Here is a 25,946-nt window from a genome sequence, read left to right on the forward strand (position 1 = left end):
ACTGGCAAATGGAATTTAATGTTGGCAAGTGTGAGGTGGTCCACTTTGGTAGGAATAATGGTAGGAAGGATTATTACTTACGTGGAGAAAAACTGCAGCAGGCGACGGTGCAGAGGGACCTCTGGGTCCTTGTGCATGAGTCGCAAAAACCCAGCCTGCAGGTGCAGCAGGTGGTCAGGAAGGCAAATGGGATGCTGGCCTTCATAGCGAGGGGGATTGAATATAAAAGTAGGGAGGTCTTGCTGCGGCTGTATAGGGCATTGGTGAGGCCGCAGCTGGAGTACTGTGTGCAGTTTTGGGCGCCGTACTTACGCAAGGATATTTTGGCCTTGGAGGGAGTGCAGAGGAGGTTTACTAGGCTGATGCCGGAGTTGAGGGGGTTGAGCTATGAGGAGAGGCTGAATAAACTAGGCTTGTACTCGTTAGAGTTTAGAAGAATGAGGGGAGACCTCATTGAGACGTATAAGATGATTAATGGGATGGATAGGATAGAGGTGGAAAGACTCTTCCCACTCAGAAAGGACAGTAGGATTAGGGGGCACAGCCTCAAGATAAAGGGGGGGCGGTTTAGAACGGAGTTGAGGAAGAACTTCTTCACTCAAAGGGTGGTGAATCTCTGGAATTCTCTGCCTGTTGAAGTGGTGGAGGCTACCTCGCTAAATATGTTTAAGACGCGGGTTGATGGGTTTTTGATAAGCGAGGGGATTAAGGGTTATGGGGAGAGGGCGGGAATGTGGAACTGAGCCATGACAGATCAGCCATGATCTTATTGAATGGCAGGGCAGGCTCGAAGGGCTAGATGGCCTACTCCTGCTCCTATTTCTTATGTTCTTATGTTATGTTCTAAATGTTTATTTACCTGTGCAGATTCATTAAGCAGACCTGAAGACGTTCCCTCAGACTCAGGGTATGTAAGTTCAGCACCAAACTCAAAACCAAGTGGCAGGTAACCCGTCATAAAGAAACTAAAAATGAAACAGGAAGGGAGAAGTGATAACTTGAGAAACAACAGTAAATTTAGCTAACAACTATCACACAATGAACTTGGTGAACAAAAACATTCCTGGAATGTCAGCATCACTGGAAAGGCTGGTGTTTACTACCTTTTTTTTGTTTATGTTCTTATTTTTACTTTCAAAAGGTGTAACTGAGTTGCCTTTTTGAACTGCTGCTTCAAACAGTTTAAAGCCAATCGCGAGACCACCAGAGATGCAATTATGTGGAGGTAAAGACAGCAGGCACATTAACAAACCCATTTGTTTTTATTTCTACAACAATCTGACAGTTTCATTATCACTTTTATTAAAGCTAGATTTTTATTTCCAAATTTTTATAAATTAAATTTAACTCTCAGACTTTCATGATGAGATTTCTGTTTGTGGGGGAATATTCCACTCCTACTTTCTGTGCTCCTCTGACACTGAAACCCTCCCTCTGTACTGTCCCTCTGACACTGATACCCTCCCTCTGGCCTGCCCCTCTGACATTGATACCCTTTCTCAGGACTACCCCTTTGATATGATACCCTCCATCAGTACTGTCCCTCCGACACGGAAACCCTACTCTGACACTTACACTCTCTCTCTGTACTGCCCCTCTGAACTGAAACTTTCTCTCAGTACTGCCCCTGACACTATTTCCCTTCCTCAGTATGGCCCACCAACACTGATACTCTCCTTAAGTACTGGCCCCCGACATAGAAACCCTCACTCAGTTGGCCACTGGAGTGCCTGTGTTTACCTATTTTGTGTTTAAGTCCTGGAATAGGCCTTGAAACAGAATGTTAGAGATGACACTTTGAAGAGGCAAAAAACACTTTGTTAAGGATGATTCGCATGTATATTAGATGACTAAGAGATAATCTTGAGTGACCATTTAGAAAGAAGATCTGTAATCATCTCACATGATCCAACAAAACTCTAAATTAACATTATTACCCTCAGTGGGGACACACCTTCCTCAGGAGTGCAGCTGAAGGAACAATCATGGGATAACCTTCTACCAGAAAGGAGAGGCTAACAGTGACCCTCGTGTCCATGGAGTTGATTTGAAATCTGGAACATGATCTTGGATGCACTGCCAAAACTCCTCAATTCCATAAATGAAAGAGTCATGACCCTTAACCTAGAGCTCAGCTGTAACCAAAGTGGCTCCATCATCACCGCGTATCCCCCAACCTTTTACTCCAATGAACGTGTGAAGGGAACGTTCTATTCTGACCTTGATGAAGTCCTCATTGCCATCCTAAAAGAAACATCCTTCTGGGGACTTTGATGCCAGGATTAAGCAACATCTGGAGCAGACCATTGGGAAAAGCAGGCTGGGAAAAGCCAATATAAATGGCCTCCTCCTGTGATCAGCATGGATTCATTATAACAAATACCCTCTTCCACCAGATTGACAAATATAAGATCACATGAAGACATCCTAGATCAAAGCACTTGCTCCTCCTGGATTACATCATTGCTTAAGTCAACAATCTAAGTGGTGCCTGTATCACCCAAACCATGCAAGGGACTGATGTCTCCTAGACAGGTCATAAACTTGTTCGATCGGTGATGAACATCCACCAAGCATCAAGACATTGCAAGACCCAAAGGTCCAAGAGGAAGAAGATCGATGTCTCAGTCCTAAAATAGCCCAAATAAAGATAGGAATCTTAATTGTAGCTTATAACCAATCTGAAATTCTTCACATCTCCAACTCAATTCCAGAACAGTGAGATCAAATAAAGTCACTGCAGCAGGGTCCTGTGTCCAGGCCATTGGTATCAAGCACTGTTGTCACCCGGACAGGTTAGGTGTGTTAGGACAGGCGCAGGATGTGGCAAGTAGGGAATAAACTTTAACTTTAGGACTGTCTTGGTGAAAATAATACTGAAATATGTGATCTGTAGGATCAAAAACAAACAGCCTTCATTGACCAGCAGAAAACCCAAGGTCACAAGTCAAGAAGATAACATTGCAACAGCTCAAAGCTGACATCCAAGGAGAAATCTGGAAGATAAAGGACATGTGTTGGGAACAGCAAACCTGAGAGATCCATGATGCTGACCAGCGTGACCAGCTGAAGTCAACGTGGCTTCTATAAACTATGGTCAAATGGACAAAGTCCCCTCCACTCACAGATTGTCGCTCTTCTTATGGATATCAATGCCAGCCGCTAAGGCCAAAAAACACACTGAAAATTCTTTAACCATGAATCCACAGTGCAGCTGATGCTGGTTAGGTGCAGTGACCCGAATAGGCACCAGAGTGTGGTGACTTTGGGAATTTCACAGTAACATCATTGCAGTGTTAATGTAAGCCTTACTTGTGACTAATAAATAAACTTTTTACTTTTACTCTTTTATCTATCCTCTGGTACCCTATGGTAGAATCCATGTATGAACCTTCACCAATTAGAGAGAAGAATGAAAAACAACAAAGACTGCTACTCCAATGTTATTCCACCTGAGGTTTGGTTCATTTTTGTTCACATCAGGATTCCATAGACTCTTCTAACAGATTTAGCAGGAAAAAGAAACTTCAATCCCCCCACCACCTTGGTGGAGCTTACCACGAAAGGTGGCACAGTGGTTAGCACTGCTGTCTCACAGCACCAGGATCCCGGGTTCAATTCCGGCCTTGGATGACTGTCTGTATGGGATTTGCACTTTCTGCTGTTTGTATGGGTTTGGTCTGGTTTCCTCCCACAGTCCAAAGATGTGCGGATCAGATAATTGGCCATGTTAAATTGTCCCTTAGTGTCTTAATTAAGATGTGTAGGTTAGATGGATTAGCCATGGGAAATGTGTGGGGTTACAGGGAAAGGGTGGGGCAGAAGACCTGGGTAAGAAACAGACAGTGTTGACTTAATGGGCTGAATAGCCTCCTCCACTGTATGGTTTCTCTGATTAAGTACTTTAAATCGGTGTCCTTCTGGAAACAGTTTTCTCTTATTTATCCAATCATAACCATTCATGATTTTGAAAAAAATATTGCATTAACCTTCTCAACTCTAAAGTAAACAACCCTGGCTTCTCTAATCTCTTCACACAACCACACTCCTTCATTTCTGGTATCATTCTGTGATGTCTCCTCTGCACTCTCTCCAAGGCTACAAAATCTTTCTAAAGTGTGGAACCCAGAATTGAATGCAAAACTCCAGCTGGGGATCAAACAGACATTTATATCGATTAAAAAAAACTTTCCTGATTTTGTACTCTATTTCTCCAATAATAAAATCAAGGCTGTCACCTTCTTAACTTGTCTTAACCATTTTCAAACACCTCAAATCTGTTCCATGAATCTATAATCCAGCAGAATAAAGACAATGCTGCTACTTACCCTAATATCCCAGCAGTCAGAAAGACGACCCATAGGTGACCCAGGTTAAGTGTGAATGTAAAGGCCACCATTCCTGCGAAGGCCAAGAAATAAACGACCAATGTGGTCTGTCTAAGAGAAGAAGTAAAAGAGAAGCAGTTTAAGAGCATTGCTGTTGCACTGGCTAACCATATTTAACAAGTGTGTTAATATCAATGAACTTGTATCATTTTCCACAGGTAGCAGACTTCACTGATGGATACATGCTCACCCATTCTCACTAGATTTTTGTAGGTTTATCTTTATCTGTAGGTTTCCTATAAAACTTATTTGAGGCAGGAGATACAGAGCATGGAGCACTCAGCATGAAGTGATCTGCTTCATCAAATGACCAGTTAATGTTATTAACCTCAAACATAAACTGCAGTTGAGTTTCCTTGTCTCCTTCTGCAATATCCATCAGTGATGGCAATTACCCCTGGAAATTTCCCCTCATTCAGTTTTATTCCATCAGCAATATTATCATCAAGTGAATGAACATTAAAGCAGACATCCTCAGCTGACATTAGCCACACAAACTACCCTACACCACACACAACAGTTAAAAGAAGCACATTCATTTTGCACAGCCGGTCTAGCACACAAAGCTCTGCTTCTCTCCATTCTGACTTCATGCAGCCAACAGTTCCTGCCTGGTTGAGCAGAACAGGAGATGCTTGTGTTTAATATCTGGGGCAGCACATTCAGAAATGGTGGCTGAGATCTTGGACTCAGCTTTTTGAAGGAAATCCCTGAACAAGTTGTTAACAGCATCAGCACAGTTTTGTTACATGGAAACATTTGGCTGCCTGGCGATGTACCAATGGCTGCTTCAAGGGATAGTGGATACAGGTCGTGCTCTGTGATTCTCCACATGTTGAATTCCTGATCTCAGCTGGACCACCAAAGACAAGAGCACCGAGTGAAGAGGAGGGAAAAATCGAGGAAGTCAAATCAGGCCGCTCTGTGGTCCTTCTAGCACCCAGTTACAAAATGGATGGAACTGTTCTAACAAAAAAGAATAATCTATGTTACACTAAGTCCCAGGGGGGTGGGACTACTACCACAGTCATTAACCACAAGAAACACTGCAAAGGCCAGGCTGGAGGAATCTCTGCCCATCTGGTCTCAGCAAAAAGGTGGAGTTGAAAGGGAAAGAAAGGGAGGCCTAAGAAGGCAAAGTCATCGAGCAGTTCCCAGCAGAGTTAGCAAGCTGCCATTCCTCATCACAGCAAGTGATCAACTCTTGTCACAACGAGAAGTGATCAGTCTATATTGAGTGGTCATCCCACAGCAGAGTGACCATGTGGTATATATCCTGCTTTATTTGGCAGTTTCCTGCACAAGGGAATGAATGTCAGTTATCACTGTCCACAATGCCTACCAGCCCCTCCTCACACCATTGCAGCCAGTGTTCTGCCAACCCCCACCAGATTCAGCAAGTTCTGCTGAGTTTTTTTTTGTTTTTATTCCAATTCAATCCAATCAAGTCCAATTCAGAGTCTCAACAAGTTGAGACATTCTTGATCCAAGCTGACAAGACAGGGCTCTCACCTCCTGTCTTGGGCTTGATCTACATGATCCAAGCTGATTGGAGTCGGTATAGCTCCTCCTCCAAGGCTTGATCTCAATTGCATCTTAGCCAAAAGGCCGAGATGCTGCTTTTAAAAATTACTTCAAATGAAGCTAACATGTAACCTAATGACTTCAACCAAGCACAGCATGTCGATACCACACTTGATCTTAGCCAAAAAGGCCGAGAAGCGATTGCTCAGCAACCAGGTTGCAGCCTGTTTGCATCGTCATCACTGATTACAGATGCCACGGGATAATGATGCTGCCAGTCCTGTTGAACAGAGGGTGCATTAAACGCTCAAAAACTAAGCATTAATATTCAGAAATATTAACAGATATCCTGTTACATAAGAAGATTTGAGCAATAGATATAATACACAATGAAGCAGATGTTCATTTTATTTACCATCTTTAATGGTGCGTTGCAACCTCCGTAATGTTAAAATTCCAATTGTTAACATTAGTGTAAAGTTGAGCATCAACTCAAATTACTCTCAAAATGAATCTAATAAATTAACATTAAAAACAGCACATCTGAAATGGTGTGCAATAAAACTAAAGCAGAAGCAATCACAGTAAAAACTTTTTGAGTTAGGCTCATTGGGCAAATGCTCTACCAATTTGGGAGAAAACCAGAACGGTCCAGCTCAGAAACAGTGCTGATAGCTCATCTTGTGTATGTATGAGGCTCAACTGTGGCCCAGCTAGGAAGTCCCCAAACACAATCCTACTTTGGATTGCATTAGCTGATCTCAACTGAGATTGGGGGGTTGGGGGGAATGGGGGGGTTGGGGTGGAGTGCAGGGATAGGACTAAAGATCCATTGATACCGACTCAAAGGTACAAGTTTGGGTATTAGTGGAGGAGAGGGTATGGATTATCTAAGAGATATGTGCTTTTCCCTAACCACTGCTAAACATGATGCTGACACTCTCAGTCCAGCAGATAAAGGAATGGATGAAGGAACCTGTGACTGGCTGGTGCCTGGGGGACTGCAGCACAACATAGCACCTTTAGGGAGGAGAAATAGTTTTCAGAATTATTAACTTGAATATTATTTGAATATTTCATTTAGTAAATGGGTACTGAAGAAATTAAACTGTCAATTATTCATGGTTTAGGGAGTTGAACCATAGACTGATGATGGCAAAGTATTATAAGTTAATCCAATTACTTAACATTCCTGGACACAATAACTCTTCTTGCTAATTGTTCATCATCATCTAGGGGATACTGGCTTCAATTAAAACACTTAAAAATTAATAGAAGGATTGTATCAAAAGTAAGATGATCTCAATTCAACTGAAGTACAGAGTAACTGTTTTACAGTGAAAAGATCCGTGTACACCATCAACATTACAAAATGTTTAATAAATCAATCAGGTTTATTTGCCTATCACAGAACTAAAGACAAAGAATGATCAAAGAGCAAACATTTTTCTTACTTGTTTACAGGATGTGAACATTGCTAGATAGGCCAGTGTTTATTGCCCATCCCTAATTGCCATTGAAAAGATGGTAGTGAGCCACCACCTTGAACCACTGCAGTTTCTGAGATGTGGGTGTATCCATATTGCTGTTAGGGAGGGAGTTACCGGATTCTGACTCCTTGTAGAGTCAGAACAATCACAGAAGAGCGATATATTTCCAAGTCAGGATGGTAGGTGGTTTGGATGGGAACTCCCAGGTGGTGGTGTTCCCTTGTATCTGCTTTCCTTGTCCTTCTGGGTTCTATGAGTTGCAGGTTTGGAAGGTGCAGTTGGAGGAGCCTTGGTGAGTTGCTGCAGTGTATCTTGTAGATTGTACGCATTGCTGCTACTGTCCGTCAGTAGTTGAGAAAATGAATGTTTGTAGATGGAGTGCCAATCAAGTGGACTGCTTTGCATCAAATAGTGTCAGTAGCTGCATTCATCCAGGTAAGAATTGGACAATATTCAGGCTTGGAATGACAAGTGGCTAATAACATTCAAGCCACACAGCTATTAGGCAATGACCACCTTCAACATGAGAGAATTTAACCGTCGCACCTTGATAAGCACTGGCATTACCACTAAAGAATTCCCCACTATCAACATCTTTGGGGGGGGTTTCCATTGATCAGAAACTGAACTGGACTTGCCATATTTATGTGTATATATATATATATATCTTGCAACAAGTAACCCACTTCCTGACTCCCCAAAGCCTGTCCACCATTTACAAGATACAGGTAAGGGGTGTGAGTGAGTACTCTTCACTTGCCTGGATGAGTACAGCTTAAACCTCTCAAAGAGGTTTGACATATGCTAGGACAAAGCAGCTCACTTGATTGGCACCCCATCCACCGCTTGAACATTCACTCCCTCCACCACTGATGCACACTCACCAAGGCTCCTTTGACAGCACCTTCCAAACCCACAACCTCTATCATCTGGAAGAACGAGGGCAGCAGACACATGGGAATACCCATACCTGGATGGTGGTGATTCCATGTGCCTGTCACTCACCATCTCACCATTTTAACTTGGAAATATATCACCATTCCTTCACTCTCATTAGGTCAAAACACTGGAATTCCCTCCCGAACAGCACTCTGAGTGCACAACATCTCAGGGACTGCAGCGGTTCAAGAAGGCAGCTCACACCACCTTCTGAAGGGCAACTAGGGATCAGCAATAAATGCTGGCCCAGCCAACTACATCCTATGAAAAAATAAAGTAAAAGGACTTTATTTAACCCAATAGTGGGCACATAATGATTCATTGTGAAAACAGATATTCCCATACTACAGAAGAAACAAAATAAAACGAGGTTCAGTAACATTGTGATGGGCTCTAAGGTTATCCATGAGGTGTAGAAATAAATTGACACACCTATTTGTCTGAATCCTTTAATTCGCATTTCTTCAAAAAAAATCAGATGCTTTGAAGCGTGATTGCATTTGTAGAAGAACCACTGAATATGGGAGGCACTCGTTGGCATAATTTCCACGTAAAAACATATTTTTATAGTTAATGAAAACATTTAAGTGCCTTTTCACAATTACTGTTCACCAATTTCAGTAATTGGAAATTAATGCAATGTTGCAGTTGGAACTGGGAATCTAAAACAATATCAGCACAGGCAAATCAGCTTAAAAATAAAAAAAACTGGATGTGTACCAGTGAACCTCTTGACACCTCCCATTAACGCCTTTCCTCCTTCAAACTCTACCATGCACTCACACTCCCTACTCCCTTCCAAGTCACCCTTCCCCAACTCCATCTCCCTCCACTCCCTTATCTTCTCCTACCCTCCCCTTCCTCCCAATCGTTCCCAATTTCCCCAATTATTCCCATTGCCTGTTCTCCTGCCCGGTTCTCATTCTGCCTCTAAATTCATTCACTCCATGTTCCCCTCTTCTTCATTCATGTGTCCTCCATCCACCATTAACTACACATCTCCTCCCTCCCCACAACTTCCACACTTTTCCAGCCCTTCCCACCATTGAGATCTTCCAGTCCTGCTGTTGGTGACCCCTCGCAGCAGGTTCACCAGTGGAAGAGGGTGTGAGCCATACAAAATGCTGTAGATCTCAGCAGGACCATAAGATCTTGCCAGTGGCCAATTGTGAGCCACCCATCAACAAGAAAGCGGAAGTGGGGGGAGGTTGGCAGAAACCCCCCCTCTGTCTTCCCAGTTCCCCAACTCACTTTACAACCCTTCCATTTCTCATTTTACCTCCCCATTCCTTGTACCCACCCAATCCACTCTCTATCCTTCACTCCTTTCACCAATTCTCCTTCCTCTTTTGTTCCCATTTCTTCTCCCCATCCCCATTGTCTCTGACACCTATGTCCTCAGTCTCTCTATCTGTACAATCTCTCCTTCTCCCCATGCTCCTGATCTGCCTCTTTTCCCAGCAAGCTAGCCACATACAAGCATCTTTGGAGCCTACTTTCTTTAAATCATCAGCCAAAAATTATGAGATTTTTGTGTAAGATCTATTCCAGATGCACTTTGAGTCTCAGCCAGTTTGCCCTGCTAACTTCAAAATCCTCAAGAGATTTGAATGTTCTGGAAACAGAGTCTTGCAGCTCCATTCATTTAGGTGAACAGGTTTTGTTTAACAATGCTCAGTTATCCTTTTATTAGTTCTTCCATTGCTCTGATACTGACGTATTTTTACCTTCAACTTCCTCCAATACTTTGAATTATGTGGTGCTCTATTCTCCGAGTTTCATTGTGGATGGTAGAGAAGGTTCCAGTATTGAAACTGTAGCAGATTCCTCCCCAGGGTTATAATTCTATCTCTGATTCAAACATCTCCACCATTTAATTGCTGTGATGTTTAATATATATACTTCCTAAATAACTCAACAACCATGATTCTATAGAAAGGGAGACCAGAAGAAACTGAGGCTCTTTTTCTTAGTGTGAAGAAGTTAAGGGTGGATCTGATAAAGATCTTCAAAATTCTAAAGCTTTTTGATACAGTAAAATCAGTATTTCACTGGCCATTGAGTGGACACAGATAGCATGAAACTAGAAACACTAACAATAACAGAATTTATATAACTTTTGAAAGGGAAATGGATAAATACTTGAAACGAACAGGTGTCGGCAAGGGGAAGGAATGGGGCTAAAGAGCTGTATTAGGCATCTGTGCTGTGAAAGTCTGTGGTTTAAATGGAGCTTTGGAATCAGCAGGCCTGAATCCATATTATTTGGTACAGAAATGTATTACATATACAAGACTTCAGATGTCAGACATTTCAGCTGTGATTTTACCAGCTCACCTGCCCAGTAATGGGCAGTGCGATCCAGTAAAACTGTGCAAGAGGCAAGAAATCAGGACCATGCCCGATTTCTCAGCTCTCACGATCTTACTGGTACTGAATTTCTGGTGCGGTCAGCCTCTTGCTCATTTCCAGCAAGTGACCGAGTAAATTATTTAAATGTATTTAAATAATGTTTTGCATGCGTTTAGCAAGCTTGGTGATCAATCATCCAGGTTCATTTGGCTTCATGGCCTCACCGGGAAAGTTCTCCGCAGTGAGGAAAACACCTGCTTCCAATGAATGGGAACACTGGTAGAACAGGAGGCCATTGAAGCCATTGGGGAGGCGGATGGCAAGGGAGGTACCTCTTGGGCAGTGTCAGCCTGGCATCCTGGCAATGACCACCAGACCTGAAGTGGGCAGGGCCGATGGGGAAATGGGGTTGGAGGGGGTGAGGCCAGGCCAGGGTGGCACAACTGGGGAGTGAGGGGGATGCTCGCCAACGCTCTGCCTGTGATCGGTGGAGGGGTGGGTGGGCAGATTCGGGCTAGACAGTGGGGGATGGGGGCTATTTTTGGGTTGATATTCTATAGTGTTTCAAAGAATGAGAAGCTGATCTCATTGAAACTTAAAAAGTTCTTACACGGTGCAAAAGGGTAGATGTCGGCTGTGGGCCCCCACAATTGCAGAGAGGGGCAAAACTGCCTGCAAAGCAGAGGCATGACAGGTCTCTCTTTCTCTCTGGCAGGCCTCTGCTGTTGGAATTGTAAATATGCAGCCACAGAGATCTGCGCATGTGGAATAGCTCCCTCTACTGAATGATCAGGCTGGCTAGTGAATTAAACCTCACCCATTGCCTCTAGTTGCTAGAAACAGTCTAGCCCATTTTTCCAAGCACTAAATGCATAAGGTGGGGAGTAAAAACTCTCCCAAAAAATGGATCTGAAACTCTCCTATTTTCACAGTAAAAGTCTCAACATCAGGTTAAAACCTCAGATTTATTTGGTAGCATGAGCTTTCAGAGCACTGCCCCTTCATCAGGTGAGCACTCAGGAGCAGCGCTCCGAAAACTCGTGCTACCAACTAAACCTGTTAGACTTTAACCTGGTGTTGTGAGACTTCTTACTGTACCACCCCAGTCCAATACCGGCATCTCCACATCATCCCATTTTCAACTAGCTGGATTCTTAGAATTTTTTCATAAAATTCTCTCCTTTTTAATCATCTAAATTGGGTGTGTGATGTATACATTAACTGCTACTTTCTTTTAAACATAAAGTGCTAATGTCATGAGATAGCCCTGTCGCTGAGGAATAGTCAAAGTTAAGCTCATCCGCACTCCACATTATTCAAGACAAGCCATTGGAGCAACACAGTAACAGCCACAGCAGACACTATCAATGGGACATGCTCTGTCAGTGGAACACCTTTATTAGATAACACAGTCACAAAGGATTACAATAACTACACTTTGCTTCTTCCAATTTTTAAAACATTTGAACATCATCTAAGGTACTGGCTCAACATGAAAACAATTAAAGGAATTAAAACGCATAACTGTCACTGAATTGAAAGCCAGTCTCATTAAGAGATAATTACTATCTCTTGAGATACAAGCTAAAATTCTGCAGTTTTTCATTTGATCAAAAAGTCAGGGTGAATTTCCTGATCATTGTATGACAGAATAAAGACTTAAACACTGAAGACAATACAGTGAAAGCCAACTGAACTGATGGCAATCAGTGGAGTTGTGAGAACAGGCTGCAGTAAATGGGAAAATGGTGTAGTGACATGCCTAAACCTACCCCCTGCCTCTAACCCTAAAGCCAACCCTACTCCAAATCCTAATATTAAACCCTAACCCAAAACTTCAAACCTAATCTTAATTCCAAGCATAAACTCAACCCTAACCATATATCCAAACTTAGCCCTAAACATAAAACCAAAATTAATCCCCACCCATAAACCCAACACTAAACATAAACCCAACACTAACCATAAAACCAACACTAAACCGAAAGCCAGCACTGAACCTGAACCCAAACTTAGCCCCTACCCAAAACATAAACTCAACCCTAACCATAAACCCATCCCTAACTCCTAATCACAACCCTAACCACACAGCCAACCCTAAACATAAAACCAACACCAACCCTAAACCCAACTCTGACCTCAAACCCAACTCTGACCTCAAACCCAACTCTGACCTCAAACCCAACTCTGACCTCAAACCCAACCCTGACCCTAAACCTAACCCTGACCCTAAACCCAACCCTGACCGTAAACCCAACCCTGACCGTAAACCCAACGCTGACAATAAACCCAACGCTGACAATAAACCCAACGCTGACAATAAACCCAACGCTGACAATAAACCCAACCCGGACCATAAACCCAACCCGGACCATAAACCCAACCCGGACCATAAACCCAACCCTAACCCAAAACCCAACCCTAACCCTCCCAACCATAACCCTAACCCTGCCCTAGCCATAAACCCAGCCCTAACCCTAAACCTAACCCTAATCCTGAACCCAACCCTAACCCTAAACCCAGCCCTAACCCTAAACCTAACACTAAACCCAACTGTAACCATAAACACTGCCCTAACATAAACCCTGTCCTAACCCCAACCCTAACCCTCAAGGACACAACAAAATATCTTCAACAAAATCAAGGATTTTACAAGAGGGCTAGTCTTAAAACTATGAACCGAGTGGGTAAACAACGTTTATATTGAACAATTTTAGGCACAGTTAACAAATTTTTGGAATTGACTGCTCTGAGAGGAGGCCAAAGCTAATTACAGCAGCCAATTTACCAGATTTGGCGAAGTTGTTGATGTTTTTCAGTCTGATACATTGCTATACAATCATGAAGCACTTTTATATTTGCACCATTTTTCAGCTGAATTTAGTGAACATGAATATCTCACCCTAATTAACTACTACTTGACAATTGAATATACTTTAACCGTACCCTCCTTTTTAAATACTGACCAATCCATTGTATTGTCGCAACATTATTTTATTTTAGATTTCCAATATGGATTGTTTTTGCATTCATAAGTCAACTAAGTCGTAAACTAAGCCCCATTAATCAGCCTCAGTAACTTTTAGAAGCCCATACCTCAACAAGGTTAATACTCACTCTTGACTAGACACAGGATTCCAACAGGCAAAGATAAGAGGATCTCTCTTCCCATGTGACATTCAATCTTACAAATTCCATCAGGCAAGTCTGAGTGTTGAGCAGTCTTGGGAGTGAAATGTACAACCTTCCAGTCAATCAGAATGGATGTGGACTTTATAAGACTCACTCAGTTTCCTAGCATTGCTATGATGAAGTAGCCAGTCAGCTCAATGGCCCTGGATTATGTTAAAGAAACATCCTCACATTCCAGTTTTGAGAAACTGTACACAATCATTCTGTTAATATTAGTATACTCCTCACCATCTTTGGAGGCATGCTGTCAGCTAAAAGCAGTACAGAAGGGTATGAAGTAGGCACACATGCTTGAAGAATGAGGAATAAATAGCATGCACATGATTTGAGTGGTTTTGAACAGAAATCTATCTAACATTGCCAACACACATGACTCACAGATGGGTTAATGCTTTCGATTCATGTTGAGAAATTTAAAATGCAGCGATGTACCTGAATTAATTGGAGCATTGGCAATGCTGTGTGCCATTGACAATATTCATACGTAAAGTAAAATTAATTTTGTTATAATAATCAGAAAATAAGTTGTTGAAGCTTAATTGTAAGCTTTTGATATCTACCAATAACTCATTAACAATTAAGTACAACTATTCTAAGAGTAAAAAATGACCAAGAAGACCCCTATAGCATTCAAATATCATTTACTGCAAACAATGCAACGTAGTTTGTCCCAGTGTATAGATAACCAGTGTATATAAACCTATCCACTAACTTTCCATGTACAGTTACAAACAGCAGTGTAACAGCTTCCACAACGTGGCTACCCTGAGCCAGTTAATCTAACCCACATCCGTTGTTCAATTTCGGATTACATTTTTCTAAACACAAAATAAAATTCTTACCTGCACGGTTTTCCATGGCATCCTTTTTGCAAGCAAACAAACAAAAAAACTAATAATCATTCTGTACAATGTAATAAGAACAATGAGGGTAATCAGTATTCAAAATAAATACAATGTCAATTATCAAGTGATTAACTTTTTATAATATTCTTTGGCAGAACAAATTTTGAAATAAAAGATTAAAATTTTAAACAGTGATTGTTTACAGACACAGAAACCCCCGTACTCTTGATATAACAGAACAGTCAGATAACAGAAGTCACTGATACAGCAGCAATCCTCTAACCCTTCCATAAGGTAACTGTGAAAGTGGGAAAATAAATTACAGATTAAAAACAAATTGTCGTTTGGTAATACAGAACTTGAGAATTGCTGAAAAAAGACATTTTGTTGAAGCTTTAGCCTTATGCTCATCAGGATAACTGCAACTGTACTAATGTTGGGGGAATAACTTAATACTGGATGAAAAGAGAGTGCTGATTGGTTAGCAAGTGGACTAAAATTGATAGAGGCATTGTCACGGAGAATGCACCAGTTAATGGTAATTGATAGTTAACTGGCAAACGTTGTTTGACAATTTAAACCAGGCAGCTTGATTCTGATGGTCAAGGCATCACCAGGAGAAATGAACCATCAAATGGCTGACACTTATTATGTTTAGCTGAAACAGGCGCAGTGTGTGTATGTGTTCTTTCTGTCTGCAAAGAACAGGCTCCAAATAAGTTGCTATTATCCCTTACACTGGTATTTTTGTGATTGTCCTGATGAGTGCAAGACAAAAAGTTTTGACAAAATTATTTTTTTTCAGCAATTCTGAGATGAAAAACAGAGTCCCAGGAATCAAAAAGAACAATGGATGAAAAGTTTGCCAAATTTGACAATTCTTTTGAATCCTTTTGTGTGAATGATCTCAGGGAATATCAGGGTGTTTTTTAAAATTCATTTATATGTTGCAAGGAATATTGAAGTTTGTATGGGAAGTACTTAAAAAGGCATCACCTTTTCTGGGGCAACTAGCAATGTGTGATAATTGTTCTCCTTGCCATTGATACTATATCCCATAAACAAAATAAAAAATACCAAGTCTAGCAATTGAATTGAAAGTGAAGCAATTATGGATGTGGAGGTGGGATTCCAGACTAGCATACTCATGCATGAATTGAAGGACCACATGCACTTATGTAGGATACACAACACAGAAACAAGCCACTTGGCCTAACCATTGTTTATGCTCTACTCTAGCCCCTTCTCTCTTATGGCCATCTCCAGCTTCAACTTAAATGCCTCCTTATTAGTCACTTCAACACTCCCTGTGATAGCGAGTTCCACATTCTCACCGCTCTCTGAGTGAAAAAGTTTCTTCTGAATCCTAATTGGATTTCTTGGTGACTGTCTTGTATTGGATGCCTCTAGATATGGTCATCCCCACAAGAGGAAACATTGGATACAGAGACAATCTATCAAAACCTTTCAGAATTTTAAAGATCTCCATTAGGTTACCTCCTCAGTGAAGAAAGAGACCCAGCCTTATCAATCCTTTTCTGATGTGTAAACTAACACATTTCTTCTCTGTGACCTCTCCAGTGCCTGGATATCATTTTTGTAATATGGTGACAGGAACTGCAACCTTTCTCTGCATTACTGTTGGCTTACCAAGATTTGATAGAGGTTTAGGAATAAAATCTAGTATTTGGTTTCATTTTTTTTGTCTGATCTTGCTAATCTATGGAGTAACTTTTAGTGATTGATATATTTATATTCTGGGATCTTTTTGTTCCTCTGCCCCATTGCGGCCTGAAGATTCCAAGTAAAAAATATCCTTCCTACTTTTTCTACCAAAATGTACTCCACTACATTTAGAATATGAGAACATAAGAACTAGGAGCAGGAGTCGGCCATCTGCCCCCTCAAGCCTGCTCCGCCATTCAATAAGATCATGGCTGATCTTTGCCCGCTCACCATAACCCTTAATTCCTTTACTGTTCAAAAATTTATCTATCCTTGCCTTAAAAACATTCAATGAGGTAGCCTCAACTGCTTCACTGGACAGGGAATTCCACAGATTCACAACCCTTTGTGTAAAGAAGTTCCTCTTCAACTCAGTCCTAAATCTGCTTCTCCTTATTTTGCACCCCCCAAGTTCTAGTTTCACCTGCTAGTGGAAACAACTTCCCTGCTTCTATCTTATCTATTCCCTCCATAACCTTATATGTTTCTATACGATCTCCCCTCATTTTTCTGAATTCCATTGAGTACAGCGCCAGTCTATTCAGTCTCTCCTCATAAGCCAACCCTCAATCAACCTAGTGAATCTCCTCTCTACCCCCTCCAGTGCCAGTATATCCTTTCTCAATTAAGAAGACCAAAACTGTATACAGTACTCCAGGTGTGGTCTCACCAGCACCTTATACAGCTACAACATAACCTCGCTGTTTTTAAACTCCATCCCTCTTGCAATGAAGGACAAAATTCCATTTGCCTTCTTAATTACCTGCTGCATCCGCAAACCAACTCCTTGATATTCCTGTACAAGGACACCCAGGTCCCTCTGCACCGCAGCATGCTGTAATTTTTTTACCATTTAAATAATAGTTCATTTTGCTGTTATTCCTACCAAAATGGATGACCTCACATTCACCAACATTGTACTCCATCTGCCAGACCCTCGCCCACTCACTTGGACTATCTATATCCCTTTGCAGACTTCCAGTGAACTTTGCACACTTTGCTGTGCCACCCATCTTAGTGTCATCTGCAAATTTTGACACACAACATTTGGTTCCAACTCCAAATCATCTATGTAAATCGTAAACAATTGCAGTCCCAGCACTGATCCCTGAGGCACACCATTAATCACTGATGGCCAACCAGAAAAATACCCATTTATCCCCACTCTACTTTCTGTTAGTTAACCAATCTTCTGTCCATGCCAATACATTACCCGTAATACCATGCACCTTTATCTGATGCAGCAATCTTTGCTGTGGCACCTTGTCAAATGCCTTCTGGAAATCCAGATACACCACATCCACAGGTTCCCAATTGTCCACTACACATGTAATGTTCTCAAAGAATGCCACCAAATTAGTCAAATTAGTGACTATTAGTCACAAATTAGTGACCTGCCCTTCATGAATCCATGCTGCATCTTCCCAATGGGACAATTTATGTTCAGATGTCTCGCAATTTCTTTCTTGATGGTAGATTCAAGCATTTTCCCTACTACAGAAGTTAAACTAAACAGCCTACAGTTACCCACCTTTTGTCCACCTCCTTTTTTAAACAGTGCGTCACATTTGCTGTTTTCCAATCTGCAGGAACCACCCCAGCATCCAGTGAATTTTGGTAATTTACCACTAGTGTATTTGTTATTTCTCCCACCATCTCTTTTAGTACCCTGGAATGCATTCCATCAGGATCAGAAGACTTGTCTATCGTTAGCCCCATTAGTTTGCTGACAATATCTTTTTAGTGATACTGATAGTTTCTAGGTCCTCACCTGCCACAGCCTTCTTGTCATCAATTTTTGGCATGTTGTTTGTGTCTTCCACTGTGAAGACTGACACAAAATACCTGTTCATTGCCTCAGCCATTTCCTCATTTCCAGTTATTTACATCGCCTTTTCATCACCTAAGGGACCAATGTTTAGCCACACTTTTTCGTTTTATATATTTGTAGAAAGTTTTGCTATCTATTTTTATATTCTGAGCTAGTCTACTTTCATAATCCATCTTACTTTTCTTTGTAGCTTTTTTCGTGGCTTTCTGCTGAATTTTAAAGATTTCCCAATCCTCTAGTTTCCCACTAATCTTTGCCACTTTGTATGCATTTTTTTTCAATTTGATACCCTCCTTTATTTCCTTAGATATCCATGGCTGATTATCTCTTTTTCTACAGTCCTTCCTTATCACTGGTATATACTTTTGCTGAGCATTGTGAAAAATTGCTTTGAAATTCCTCCACTGTTCCTCAATTGTCCCACTATAAAGTTTTTGCTCCCAGTCTACCTTAGCCAACTCCTCCCTCATCCCATTGCAGTCTCCTTTGTTTCAGCACAAGACGTTGGTATTAGATTTTACCTTCTCACGCTCCATCTGTATTTTAAATTCAACCATGTGATTGCTCCTTCCAAGAAGATCCCTAACAGTGAGATCATTAATTATTCCTGTCTCATTATAGAGGACCAGATCTAGGATAGCTTGCTCCCTTGTAGATTCTGTTACATACTGTTCAAGGAAACTATCGCGAATACATTCTATGAACTCCTCCTCAAGGCTGCCTTGACTGACCTGGTTTGACTGATTGATATGTAGATTAAAATCCCCCATGATAATTGCTGTACCAGTTTTACATGCATCAGTTATTTCCTTGTTTATTTCTTGCCCCACCATGATGTTATTTGGCGACCTATAGACTACGCTTCTCAGTGACCCTTTCTGCTTACTATTTCTAATTTCCACCCAAATGGATTCAACCCTTTTCTCCATAGAATTTATATCATCTCTCACTAACATCCTGATGTCATCCTTAAATATCAGAGCTACACCACCACCTTTACCTTCCTGTCGGTCCCTCCGAACAGTCTGATACCCCTGGATATTTAACTCCCAGTCGTGACCATCCTGCAATGTCTCTGTAATGGCCACCCAATCATACTCATTTGCAATGATTTGTACCGCCAACTCATTCACCTTGTTTAGAATGCTACAAGCAATTAAATAAAGCATCCTTCTGCTAGTTTTTATACTTTCGTTTTGAATCCTAACACCTCCATTCATTAGCTCTTCTGAGTTTTCCTTTCTTTTAACTTTTTTCCTGATTTTCAATGCAGTTGAAACCTTCTCCCCACATGCTAACCTGCTGCTTTGCTTTCTATTCACCATTAAACTTCCATATTTATCTGTGGTTAAATTTGTCAATGACTTTCCCTTTCTGCAAGTTTATTGTATTTTACTGAAGTGCTCCTCAGTATTGACTATTCCCTCCAATTTGTATCATCCATAAATTAGAAATTGTATTTTTGATTGCAATGTCCAAAACATGAATGTAAATTGTGAACTGCCGTGGTCCCAGCACTGATCCTTGTGAAATACCACTTCGCACTACTCTGAACAACTACCCTTTAGTCTCACACTCTGTTTTCTGACTTGAAGCCAGCTGGCAATGCATTCTACCACTTGTCCCGTGAGCCCCCATTCTCTGATGTGATTCATTAGTCTATAATCGAACATCCTAATGAAGGCCTTTTGAAAATCCAGATAAATTACATCAACTGCTCTACCTTTGTCTATTCTCTTTGTTAGATTCAAATCATTCAATTAAGTTGGTCAAGCAACACCTTCTCTTTAGAAATCTGAGCTGACTCTTTGTTATATTTCTTGTTTTTAGATGTTCTACTCTCCTATAGTAAGGATTCCATTATGTTTCCCACAATTGATGCTAAGCTGACTGGTCTAGAATTCTCTGGATATTTTCTTTCCAACTTTCTAAATATTGGAATTACAATAGCTATCCACCAGTTGTCTGGCACTACATCTTTTTCTAACACATTCTTAAATGTGAATGCTTCTCATTGCTATTTCATGTTGTTGTTTGCCAATAGAATCATAGGGTAATACAGCGCAGAATAGGCCCATTGAGTCTGCGCTGACAACAACTACCACTAAAGTCCACTAATCCCTGCACTTGTCCCATATTCATGAATATTATGATATTTTAAGTGCTCATCCTAATATTCTATAAATGTTGTAAGGTTTCCGGTCTCTACTACCTTCCCAAGCAGTGCATTCCAGATTCCCACCACCCTCTGAGTGAAAAGGTTTTTTAAATCCTCTTTGAATCTCCTGCTCCTTACCCTAAAACTCTGCCTCTTCGTGATTGATCTCTCAACCAAGGGGAACAGCTGCTCCCAATCACCATATCCATACCCTTCACAATATCATACACCTTAATCATGTCTGCCCTCTGCCTTCTCTGCTCGAGAGAAAACAATCTAAGCCTATCCAATCTCTCCTTATAGCTCAAATGCCCCATTCCAGGCAACATCCTAGTGAACCTCCTCTGCACCCCCTCTCATTCTATTAAATCCTTCCTACACTGAGGTGACCAGAACTACACACAGTACTCCAGCTGTGACCTAACCAATGCTCTGTACAACTCCAACATTACAGAGAACAAAGAAAATTACAGCGCAAGAACAGGCCCTTTGGCCCTCCAAGCCTGCACCAACCATGCTACCCAAAACCCCCTACCATTCCAGGGACTATATACCTCTATTCCCATCTTATTCATGTATTTGTCAAGACACCCCTTAAAAGTCACTATCGTATCCGCTTCCACTACCTCCCTGGCAACGAGTTTCAGGCACCCACTATTCTCTGTGTAAAAAAATCTGCCTCGTACATCTCCTGTAAACCTTGCCCCTTGCATTTAAACCTATGTCCCCTAGTAATCTGGGAAAAAACCTCTGACTATCCACTCTGTTCATGCCACTCATAATTTTGTAGACTTCGATCAGATCTCCCCTCAACCTCTGTTGTGAGGACAAACCAAGTTTCTCCAACTTCTCCTCATTGCTGATGCACTCCATACCAGGCAACATTCTGGTAAATCTTTTTTGTAGCCTCCCCAAAGCCTCCACATCCCTCTGGTAGTGTGGCAACCAGAATTGAACACTATGTTCCAAATGCAGCCTAACTAAGGTTCTATAAAGCTGCAACATGACTTGCTAATTTTAAAACTCAGTGCCCCAGCTGGTGAAGGCAAGCATGCCGTGTGCCTTCTTGACCACCTTCTCCACTTGCATTGCCACTTTCAATGACCTGTGTACCTGTACATCCAGGTCCCTCTGCCTATCAACACTCTTAAGGGATTGCCATGTACTGTATATTTCCTATTTGTATTAGACCTTCCAAAATGCATTACCTCACATTTGTCCAGATTAAACTCCATCTGCCATCTCTCTGCCCAAGTCTCCAATTGATCTATATCCTGCTGTATCCTCTGATGGTCCTCATCGCTATCTGCAAATCCACTAACCCTTGTGTCATCCGCAAACATACTAGTCAATCCAGTTACATTTTCCTCCAAATCATTTATATATATTACAAACAGCAAAGGTTCCAACACTGGTCCCCAAGGAACGCCACTTGTCACAGTCCTCCATTCAGAAACACACCCTTCCATTGCTACCCTCTGTCTTCTTTGACTGAATAAAAGTCTCACAGTACCAGGTTAAAGTCCAACTGGTTTATTTGGTAGCACAAGTGACTAGCTTTCGGAGCGCTGCCCCTTCATCAGGTAAGTGGGAGTTCTGTTCATAAACAGGGCATATAAAGACACAAACTCAATTTACAAAATAATGGTTGGAATGCAAGTCTTTACAGGTTATCAAGTCTTTGACCGAACCAGTTTTGTATCCACCTTGCCAGCTCACTTCTGATCCCATGCCACTTCACATCTGCACCAGTCTGCCATGAGGGACCTTGTCAAATGCCTTACTGAAGTCCATGTAGACAACATCCACTGCCCTACCCTCATCAATCATCTTCGTCACTTCCTCGAGAAACTCAATCAAGTCAGTGAGGCACGACTTCCCCTTCACAAAATCATGTTGCCTCTCGCTAATACATTCACTTACTTCTAAGTGGGAATAAATCCTGTTTCAAAGAATCCTCTCCAATAATTTTCTTACCACTGATGTAAGGCTCACCGGCCTGTAATTACCTGGATCACTCTTGCTACTCTTCTCAAACAAAGGAATAACATTGGCTATTCTCCAATCCTCTGGGATCTCCCCTGTTGCCAAATAGTCTACCTGATATGCTGCAGGAAAGAATGTCCCAAGGCATGGTACACTGGGGAGACCATGCAGATGCTACGAAACGGAGGAAAGAACACCACTCGACAATCACCAGGCAAGAGTGTTCTCTTGCTGTTGGGGAATCCTTCAGCGGTCACGGACACTCGTCCTCTGATCTACAGGTAAACATTCTCCAAAGCAGCCTTCACAACACACGACAACGCAGAGTTGCTGAGCAGAGACTGATAGCCAAGTTCCGCACACATGAGGACGGCCTCAACCAGGATCTTGGGTTCATGTCATACTTACTCCCACGACTTGCCTGGGCTTGCAAAATCTCACAAAATGTCCTGACTGCAGACAATACACATCTCTTTAACCTGTGCTTAACCTCTCTCCATTCACATTGTCTGTACCTTTAAGACTTGATTACCTGTAAAGACTTGCATTCCAACCATTATTTTGTAAATTGAATTTGTGTCTTTATATGCCCTGTTTGTGAACAGAACTCCCACTCACCTGGTGAAGGGGCAGTGCTCCAAAAGCAGGTGGCTTGTGCTGGCAAATAAACCTGTTGGACTTTAATCTGGTGTTGTGAGACTTCTTACTGTATCTCCCCTGTAGCCAGTGAGGATACAAAGATTTCTCTCAAGGCCCCAGCAATTTCCTCCCTTACCTCTCTCAGTATTCTGGGATATGTCCCATCAGGCCCTGGGGACCTGTCTACCTTAATGTTTCTCAAGAATCCCAATACCTCCTTTTTGATCTCAACATGACTCAAACTATCTATGCACCCTTTCCCAGACTCATCATCCACAGGTCCTTCTCTTTGGTGAATACTGACACAAAGTAATCATTTAATACCTCGCCCATTTCCTCTGGCTCCATGCATAGATCCCCTCTCTTGTACTTGAGAGAGCCAACCCCCTCGCACTTTATATATGTATAAAAAGCCTTGGGATTTTTCTTAATCCTGTTGGCCAAAGATTTCTCGTGACCCCTTTTAGCCTTCCTTACTCCTTGCTTAACTTTCTTTCTACTTTCCTTGTATTCCACACTTGCTTCGTGTGTTCCCAGCTTTCTAGCTTTGACAAATGCTTCCTTTTTCTTTTTGACTAGGCTCACATTTGGAATATTGTATGCAGTTCTGGTCACCTCACTATAAGAAGGATGTGGAAGCATTGGAGAGAGTGCAGAGGAGATTTACCAGGATGCTGCCTGGTTTGGAGGGCAGGTCGAGGGAGCTGGGGCTTTTCTCTTTGGAGCAGAGGAAGATGAAAGGCGACTTAATAAAGGTTTATAAGATGATGAGGGGGATAGATAGAGTGGACGTTCAGAGACTATTTCCTCGGGTGGATGTAGCTGTTACTAGGGGGCATAACTTTAAGATTCATGGTGGGAGATATAGGAGGGATGTCCGAGGTAGATTCTTTACTCAGAGAGTGGTTGGGGTGTGGAATGCACTACCTGCTATGATAGGGGAGTCGGACAATTTAGGAACTTTCAAGCGGCTATTAGATGGGCATATGGAACACACCAGAATGATAGGGAGTGGGATAGCTTGATCTTGGGTTCGGGCAAAGCTCGGTACAACATTGAGGGCCGAAGGGCCTGTATTGTTATATGTTCTATGTTCTATCTGCCAGTTTTCGGCCCAGCTCTGCATCCTATCAATGTCTCTTTGCAGCCTGCAAGAGCCCTCCACCTCATCCACTACTCCACCAACCTAGGTGTCATCAGCAAATTTACTAACCCACCCTCCAGCCCTTCTTCCAAGTCATTGATAAAAATCACAAAAAGCAGAGAACCCAGCACTGACCCCTGTGGTACACCGCTGGTAACTGGCCTCCAGTCTGAAAATTTTCCCTCCACCACCACCCTCTGTCTTCTGTGATACAGACAGTTATTTATCCAATCAGCCAAATTTCCCTCTATCCCACACCTCCTTATCTTCTTCATGAGCCTGCCATGGGGAACCTTATTGAACGCCTTACTAAAATCCATGTATACGACATCAACTGCTCTAAGTTCGTCCACATACTTAGTTACCTCCTCAAAGAATTAATCAAATTTGTGAGGCAGGACTTTTCCCTTACGAATCCGTGCTGACGATCCCGCATTAAACTGAATCTCTCCAAATGGTCATAAATCCTGTCTCTCAGGACCCTTTCCATTAACTTACCAATCACCGAAGACTAATTGGCCTTTAATTACCAGGGTCATTCCTATTTCCTTTCTTGAAAAGAGGAACAACATTTGCCACTTTTCAGTCCTCTGGCACTATCCCTGTGAAAAGTCTGACAACACCAGGTTTTAGTCCAACCTATTTATTTGATAATATACTCACAAGCTTTCGAGGGACACCCTCTTCGTCAGGTGAATGGAGAGTTCTGGCCTCAGACAGAGCATATAAAGCACAGACAGTTTAGAGATTACTGATTAGAATGCGAATCTTTACACCTAACCTGCTGTTCAAGACCTGAAGTGGCTGATAATGTGAGTGGAAGGAGCACTGATCACAGTTTAAAGAGATGTGTATTGTCTCCAGACAGTCCAGTAAGTGAGGTTTTGCAAACCCAGGCAAGTCACGGGGGTTACAGATAGTGCGACATGAACCCAAGATCCCTGTTGAGACCGTCCTCATGTGTGCGGAACCTGGCTATCAGTCTCTGTTCAGCGACTCTGCGCTGATAGCCAAGTTCCGCACACATGAGGACGGTCTCAACAGGGATCTTGGGTTCATGTCGCACTATCTGTAACCCCCGTGACTTGCCTGGGTTTGCAAAACCTCACTTACTGTACTGTCTGGAGACAATACACATCTCTTTAAACTGTGATCAGTGCTCCTTCCACTCACATTATCAGCCACTTCAGGTCTTGAACAGCAGGTTAGGTGTAAAGATTCGCATTCCAATCAGTAATCTCTAAACTGTCTGTGCTTTATATGCTCTGTCTGAGGCCAGAACTCTCCATTCACCTGACGAAGAGGGTGTCCCTCGAAAGCTTGTGAGTATATTATCAAATAAATAGGTTGGACTAAAACCTGGTGTTGTCAGACTTTTTACTGTGTTTACGCCAGTCCAACGCCGGCATACCCACATCATGACTATCCCTGTGGACAGTGAGGACCCAAAGATCAAAGCTAAAAGCCTCCGTAATCTCATCCCTTGCCTCCCAAAGTATCCTCGGATGTATCCCATCTGGCCCAAGGGACTTATCCATCCTCAGGTCTTTCAAAATTGCTAATACATCTTCCCTCAGAACATCTACCTCCTCCATCCTATCAGCCTGTATCACACACTCCTCCTCAAAAACATGGCCTTAGTGAACACTGAAGAAAAGTATTCATTCAACACCTCACCTATCTCTTCTGACTCCATGCACAAATTCCCACTACTATCCTTGACAAAGGATACT

General features: G+C 42.1%; 1 protein-coding gene and 1 non-coding gene across 3 annotated transcripts in view; both read right to left on the bottom strand.

The window, feature by feature from the left end:
* Positions 1–25,946, bottom strand: part of flvcr2a (FLVCR choline and putative heme transporter 2a) — a 118,505-nt gene that overhangs the window by 29,917 nt on the left and 62,642 nt on the right. For both annotated transcript variants that reach the window (XM_080202124.1, XM_080202123.1), the window contains exons 6-7: positions 4,329–4,439; positions 860–965 (exon numbers count right to left, since the gene is read on the bottom strand). In XM_080202124.1, coding sequence (XP_080058250.1) covers positions 860–965; positions 4,329–4,439 — 217 coding nt within the window. The remainder of the gene's footprint in view (positions 1–859; positions 966–4,328; positions 4,440–25,946) is intronic.
* Positions 5,922–6,114, bottom strand: LOC145352848 (U2 spliceosomal RNA). Its single transcript, XR_013888609.1, has one exon. It is a non-coding gene; the product is annotated as a U2 spliceosomal RNA (small nuclear RNA).

The sequence above is a fragment of the Carcharhinus amblyrhynchos genome, chromosome 14 (genome assembly GCF_965287045.1).
Source record: "Carcharhinus amblyrhynchos chromosome 14, sCarAmb.v2.hapA, whole genome shotgun sequence".
NCBI lineage: Eukaryota > Metazoa > Chordata > Chondrichthyes > Carcharhiniformes > Carcharhinidae > Carcharhinus > Carcharhinus amblyrhynchos.